This window comes from Labrus mixtus, chromosome 23 (genome assembly GCF_963584025.1).
Source record: "Labrus mixtus chromosome 23, fLabMix1.1, whole genome shotgun sequence".
Taxonomy (NCBI): domain Eukaryota; kingdom Metazoa; phylum Chordata; class Actinopteri; order Labriformes; family Labridae; genus Labrus; species Labrus mixtus.
In genome coordinates, this window is record NC_083634.1 from 20,586,193 (window position 1) to 20,593,692 (window position 7,500).

Genomic DNA, 7,500 nt, shown 5'->3' on the forward strand with positions numbered 1-7,500 from the left:
GAGAGAGACAGAGAGAGAGAGAGACAGAGAGAGAGAGAGAGAGACAGACAGAGAGAGAGAGAGACAGAGACAGAGAGAGAGAGACAGAGAGAGACAGAGAGAGAGAGAGAGAGACAGAGAGAGACAGAGAGAGACAGAGAGAGAGAGAGACAGAGAGAGAGAGAGAGACAGAGAGAGACAGAGAGAGAGAGACAGACAGACAGAGAGAGAGAGAGACAGAGAGAGAGAGAGAGAGAGAGAGAGACAGACAGAGAGAGACAGAGAGAGAGAGAGAGAGAGACAGAGAGAGACAGAGAGAGAGAGACAGGGAGAGAGACACGTTTATTTATACCTGTTGATCATGAACAGCCTCACCTGGTGGTTACAGATGACATGGAGAGGTGTGTTCTAAATGTGTGTTGGTGAAACTGTGACAAAACAGACTGAGCTCCTATTCATAGCTTTCAGTGACGTCAGCAGCATGGAGGGCTGGAGGGCAAAAAACACTCAGGAAAGTAACAGCCACCGTTGAAAACAGTGTAGAACTGCAGCACGGACTTTTAATTTAACATCTCCTTTAAACATATGTTTACATCACCTGACAACCACAGCAAAACCAAGATATTATGATAAACTTTGAGTTTGGGGCACTTGCGATACTTTAACAGCACACGGGACACTATTTATATCGTTAGAAACTGCAAAGTCAGTGCCGGTGTTACGGTTAAAAGAGTTACCGTGTTAACTGGTGACTGTCAGTCGAACGAGTCTGGTTGTCGTATGTTCATGTCCTAACGAAATCATATTTTTTTTTATCTTTCATTAATCATATCTCATAAGTAATTATGATGATACAAAAACGGAACAAAGAGGCATTTATTGGGACACTTTCAGTCGGGTTTGTCTGAAAGTCATCAGTTAACATGGTCACTCTTCACCGTAACACCACATATGATATACCTGATATTTAGAGGAGAACCCCTCTCCTTACATCGCTTTAGGATGAAAGTCTACAAACATACAGGCAGCTTTGTGTATTATTGATCGGTCTGCTGTTTGAAAAGTGAAGGGCAAGACATTCCTCATCATTCAAGCATTGGTGAGTGCTAATTAGCTAACATTAGCTAGTTAGCGTTAGCTAGCGATAGTATCAGCTGTCAATCTTAGTGTTCTGGGGCAGTTATGTGAGTTAACGGCAGGAATATTTAGATTTAGTCAACACTATAATTGATGTCAGGATGAGGAGAAGTCCGATGACCCCCCTCACAGAGGGTCTAACTGCTTTAATCCACAAACGTCCTCCTTTCTGGTTTTTTTCTCGGATTAAATTCTGTAGAAGCAAAACTCGGGCTCGTCTCCTCGCCGGTCAGAGTATCACATTAAACAACACCTGTATTTCATTTGAAACATGTCAAAATAAAACAGATAAAAACACGTAGGGGGCCCACTGAGACCAGTAACTTCTCAGTAGCGTACAGTGGTAGAGAGACTTTCTCGCCCTCCAGGTGGGCGGGTCCATAAGAGTGTGACGTCACGTGAAAGCTATGATGATACAAATACCTGTTTGAAACAGGACAGGGTTTGAATGAGGGATCCAGCCTGACCCTACTTCAGTAAAACTGAGCCTACTGGACTCTAAGTCCAGGTGAGGATGTGAACACACACATGATGGAGTCTGATGGTGTGATGTATCATCATGAACACTCACCTTCAATCTGAGTGATGAGCTCGTAGCTGTGCACGAAACCTTCTCTACCTGAGAACATGAACAGAAGAACTGTTACACACAGGTACACACAGGTACACACAGGTACACACAGGTACACACAGGTACACACACAGGTACACACACAGGTACACACAGGTACACACAGGTACACACAGAGACACACAGGTACACACAGGTACACACACAGGTACACACAGGTACACACACAGAGACACACAGGTACACACAGAGACACACAGGTACACACAGAGACACACAGGTACACACACAGGTACACACAGGTACACACAGGTACACACACAGGTACACACAGAGACACACAGGTACACACAGAGACACACAGGTACACACAGGTACACACAGGTACACACACAGGTACACACAGAGACACACAGGTACACACACAGGTACACACAGAGACACACAGGTACACACAGGTACACACACAGGTACACACACAGACACACAGGTACACACAGGTACACACAGGTACACACACAGAGACACACACAGGTACACACAGACACACACACAGACACACACACAGACACACACAGAGACACACACAGGTACACACACAGACACACAGATACACAGGTACACACACAGGTACACACAGACACACACAGGTACACACAGACACACAGGTACACACACAGGTACACACAGACACACACAGGTACACACACAGGTATACACAGGTACACACACAGGTACACACACACAGACACACACAGGTACACACACAGACACACACACACACACACAGAGACACACAGACACACACAGAGACACACAGGTACACACACAGGTACACACAGATACACAGGTACACACACAGGTACACACAGACACACAGAGACACACAGGTACACAGACATACACAGGTACACACACAGGTACACACAGGTACACACAGGTACACACAGGTACACAGACATACACAGGTACACACACAGGTACACACAGGTACACACAGATACACACACAGGTACACACAGATACACACAGACACACACAGGTACACACAGATACACAGAGACACACAGGTACACACAGATACACACAGGTACACACAGAGACACACAGAGACACACAGAGACACACAGATACACACAGAGACACACAGAGACACACAGATACACACAGAGACACACAGGTACACACAGAGACACACAGAGACACACAGAGACACACAGAGACACACAGAGACACACAGGTACACACAGAGACACACAGGTACACACAGGTACACACAGAGACACACAGAGACACACAGGTACACACAGGTACACACAGGTACACACAGATACACACAGGTACACACAGAGACACACAGAGACACACAGGTACACACAGGTACACACAGATACACACAGGTACACACAGAGACACACAGGTACACACAGAGACACACAGAGACACACAGGTACACACAGGTACACACAGAGACACACAGATACACACAGAGACACACACAGGTACACACAGAGACACACAGATACACACAGAGACACACACAGGTACACACAGAGACACACAGAGACACACAGGTACACACAGAGACACACAGAGACACACAGAGACACACAGATACACACAGGTACACACAGAGACACACAGGTACACACAGGTACACACAGAGACACACAGGTACACACAGGTACACACAGAGACACACAGATACACACAGGTACACACAGAGACACACAGGTACACACAGATACACACAGGTACACACAGAGACACACAGGTACACACAGATACACACAGGTACACACAGAGACACACAGAGACACACAGAGACACACAGAGACACACAGGTACACACAGAGACACACAGAGACACACAGGTACACACAGGTACACACAGGTACACACAGAGACACACAGGTACACACAGATACACACAGGTACACACAGGTACACAGTCATTCAGTGTCTGCTGACGTGTTTATTTTCACCTTTGCTCTTCATGCGGGACCACTCCTTCCTCTCCACTCTGAAACACAAAGTGACATCACAGCCTGTGAAACTACAGTCACACAACAACATACAGTTTGTATGTGTGTGTATTACACAGTGTGTATATTGTGTGATCTGAACCTGTGTTTGGATGGGATGTATCCCAGCTCCTCTAGCTCCCCCTGCTGGTTGATCCGTCTGGCCTGCCACCATTCGTCGTCAGAGCTGTCCATCACGTGAAGAACCTCCCCAAAGTTAAAGTCCAGAGCCTGTGATAGGACGCCGCAGTCCCACTGCTTGTCATAGTCAAACAGAGCCCTGCAACACATCAACACACACACTGTCACACTGTTACACACACACATTACACACACTGTTATTCACCTGACTCACCTGCACAGGTGTTACACTTTACCTGATGTAGAAGCTGCGGTTAGCTCGCAGACTCCCTGATGAGCTGTTCATCATCTGCTCCCTCAGGTCGTGGATCTTTGCTTCAAACCGGCTGTACTCTGCACACACACACACACACACACACACACACACACACACACACACACACACACAGACACACAGACACAGACACACGCACACGCACACACAGACACAGACACAGACACACACACACACAGACACACACAGACACAGACACACGCACACGCACACGCACACACACACAGAAACACACACACACACACACACACACACACACACACACACACACACACACACAGTAAAACTTCAGGTCATTGAAGATGAGTGCTGGCTTAATGTTATAATCTGTGTATGTGTGTGTGTGTGTGTGTGTGTGTGTGTGTCTGTGTGTCTGTGTGTGTGTGTGTGTCTGTGTGTGTGTGTGTGTGTGTGTCTGTGTGTGTCTGTGTGTGTCTGTGTATGTGTGTGTGTGTGTGTGTGTGTTCGCTCACCTTCAGGTCTGTACTGTGCTACTATGGTAACCGTCTGTCCCGCATTCTTCAGAGCTGCTGCAGCCTGTTCATGTGTTGCATACCTGAGATCCACACCGTTCACCTGCACACACACACACACACACACACACACACACACACACACACACACACACACACACACACACACACACACACACACACACACACACACACACACACACAGTCAGTCTGACACCTAGTGGTAGGTGCAGGGACTGAACTGATTATTTTTAAATGTAATAATATTCTGATCTTTGAGAACTACAGCCTTCATCTTCAGATAGTGACAACAACATAACAACAGTGACCTCTAGTGGTGAAATCTGAAACAACAACATTAGGTAATTTAACGGTCCTCTCTGATTGGACGATGAGATGATCTGGGCTCTTGGAAAACTAAAGCAGGAAAACAAAGTCAAACATTTGTGAGGGAGAACACACTGCTGACACCAAACCCTCTGCTCCTCCTCCTCCATCTTATCACACGCTTCAAATCCATCACCATGACAACCAGGTTTCCTGGATGACATCACACCTACTAGGAAGTAGTTGTGATATTTAAGGTGTAACATCTGCGTACGTTGGAACGATCTCCGCTTGTGAAACATTTGAAATGTTACCAACACAGAGAGCTGCTCTCCGTTCTCAGGACCTGGTCCAGACCCTGCTGTAGGACCAGGTCCAGGCCCCGCTGTAGGACCTGGTCTAGGACCAGCTGTAGGACCTGGTCCAGGCCCCGCTGTAGGCCCTGGTCTAGGACCAGCTGTAGGACCTGGTCCAGGCCCCGCTGTAGGCCCTGCTGTAGGACCTGGTCCAGGACCAGCTGTAGGACCTGCTCCAGACCCTGCTGTAGGACCTGGTCCAGGCCCCGCTGTAGGACCTGGTCTAGGACCAGCTGTAGGACCTGGTCCAGGCCCCGCTGTAGGCCCTGGTCTAGGACCAGCTGTAGGACCTGGTCCAGGCCCCGCTGTAGGCCCTGCTGTAGGACCTGGTCCAGACCCTGCTGTAGGACTTGGTGTAGGACCTGCTATGGGACTTGGTCTAGGACCTGCTATGGGACTTGGTGTAGGACCTGCTATGGGACTTGGTGTAGGTCTTGATTGGTACTCACACTGAGGATCTGGTCCCCCTTGCGGAGCTCCCCGCTCAGGTCAGCCGGTCCTCCTGCGAGGATGAAGGAGATGAAGATCCCCTCTCCGTCCTCGCCGCCCACGATGTTGAAGCCCAGACCGGTGGAGCCGCGCTGCACGCACACCCTGCGGGGCTCCCGGGAGTACTCGTCCTCTCCCATCATGCCGCGGGGGATAGGAGAGTACCGGCGTGGTGACGGAGGAGGGAGGGCTTGTGGGTAATCGCACATGTAGTCCGGCTCCATGTAGGCTATAGGGAGGGAAAAAGGGATGATGTCACACTCTGCCCAGGCTCCAGGTGTGACAAACAGGAAGTGAGAGCTCTCAGGTGGACTTACAGCTGGTCAGGTCGGGGGGGCTGTACCGATCAACAGAGTGGATGTACTGCGTGGTGGGCGTGGCCACCTTCAGGTAGACCACCTCTCCCGTGTTCTTCAGGGTGGACACGGCGTCTTCGTGCATGACGTCCTCCAGAGACATGTGGTTCACCTGTGGTCAGAGGACAGGTGAGTCCCTGTGGACGGCAAACAAGGAAATACTTTTAACCTCGAGTCTCTTACAGCCAGTATTTTGTCCCCGATCTGTAGCCGTCCGTCTCGGTGTGCCGCCCCGCCCTCGATGATCTTCGTCACGTAGATGCTGTTGTCTCCAGGAACGTGTTGGTTCCCCATGCCGCCCGCTATACTGAAGCCCAGACCTGCACCAGACAGGAAGTCAACCCTTCAGATTAAAAGCTTTAATGTTGTCACTTCAGGGGTTTTTCAGAACACTCATTTGTTTGAAGGCAGGTGTTTAAAGACGTCCCACCTTTCGGTCCTTTCATCAGCTTGATCTGCGTGATGCGTTCGTTTGGTGGGCGTCGCCGCAGGACATACAGCCTGACGACAGGCCCCGCCTCCTTCAGCGCCTCAACGGCAATCGAGTGAGTGACCTCACGTACATCCACATCGTTAACGAATACGATGCTGTCGTTCACCCTGCCGACGCAGAGAGAGAGAGGGGGGGGAGGGGGTGCTTTACGGACGTTTTGGTTGGTCGAGTGAGTGAAGGGGTTAGATTTCAGGTAACCGTAGGTGACCAGGAAGTGATGTGAATGTAACCACTGCAGGTGTGCGTGTGTTTACCTGAGGCGGCCGTCCTGAGCGGCTGCTCCTCCGGGGATGATCTTGGTGATAAAGATGGACGGGTCGTCTCCGATGTGAGGATTATCTGTCCCTCCTGCAATACTGAAGCCCAGTCCAGAGTTCCCCTAACACACACACACACACACAGAGACACACACACACACACACACACACACAGACACACACACACACAGACACACACACACACACACACACACACACACACACAGACACACACACACAGACACACACACACACACACACACACACACACACACACACAGACACACACACACAGACACACACAGACACACACACACACACACACAGACACACACACACACACACACACACACACACACACACACACACAGACACACACACACACACACACAGACACACACACACAGACACACACAGACACACACACACACACACACACACACACACACACACACAGAGACACACACACACACACACACACAGACACACACACACAGACACACACACACAGACACACACACACACACACACACACACACACACACACACACACAGCTTCAAAAAACTTCCCACAATGCACCTGACTGAAATGAACGTCCAGCAGCTGGTCATTGAGGTGACTC

The 7,500-nt window shown here is 49.6% G+C and overlaps 2 protein-coding genes across 12 annotated transcripts in view; both read right to left on the reverse strand.

The window, feature by feature from the left end:
- hmgb2b (high mobility group box 2b) overlaps positions 1-7,500 on the reverse strand; it is a 100,578-nt gene that overhangs the window by 36,705 nt on the left and 56,373 nt on the right. The window lies entirely within an intron of this gene.
- Positions 1,659-7,500, reverse strand: part of LOC132958479 (disks large homolog 4-like) — a 37,197-nt gene continuing 31,355 nt past the window's right edge. For 7 of the 8 annotated variants that reach the window (XM_061031335.1, XM_061031336.1, XM_061031341.1 and 4 more), the window contains 10 exons: positions 6,875-6,999; positions 6,558-6,727; positions 6,311-6,447; positions 6,089-6,239; positions 5,732-6,000; positions 4,600-4,702; positions 4,089-4,185; positions 3,815-3,991; positions 3,673-3,710; positions 1,659-1,735 (listed from right to left, as the gene is read on the reverse strand). In XM_061031335.1, the coding sequence (XP_060887318.1) occupies positions 1,674-1,735; positions 3,673-3,710; positions 3,815-3,991; positions 4,089-4,185; positions 4,600-4,702; positions 5,732-6,000; positions 6,089-6,239; positions 6,311-6,447; positions 6,558-6,727; positions 6,875-6,999 (1,329 nt within the window). In that variant the 3' untranslated portion in view covers positions 1,659-1,673. Of the gene's footprint in view, positions 1,736-3,672; positions 3,711-3,814; positions 3,992-4,084; positions 4,186-4,599; positions 4,703-5,731; positions 6,001-6,088; positions 6,240-6,310; positions 6,448-6,557; positions 6,728-6,874; positions 7,000-7,500 lie in introns of those variants that run through there. The other variant, XM_061031340.1, reaches the window with a different exon arrangement.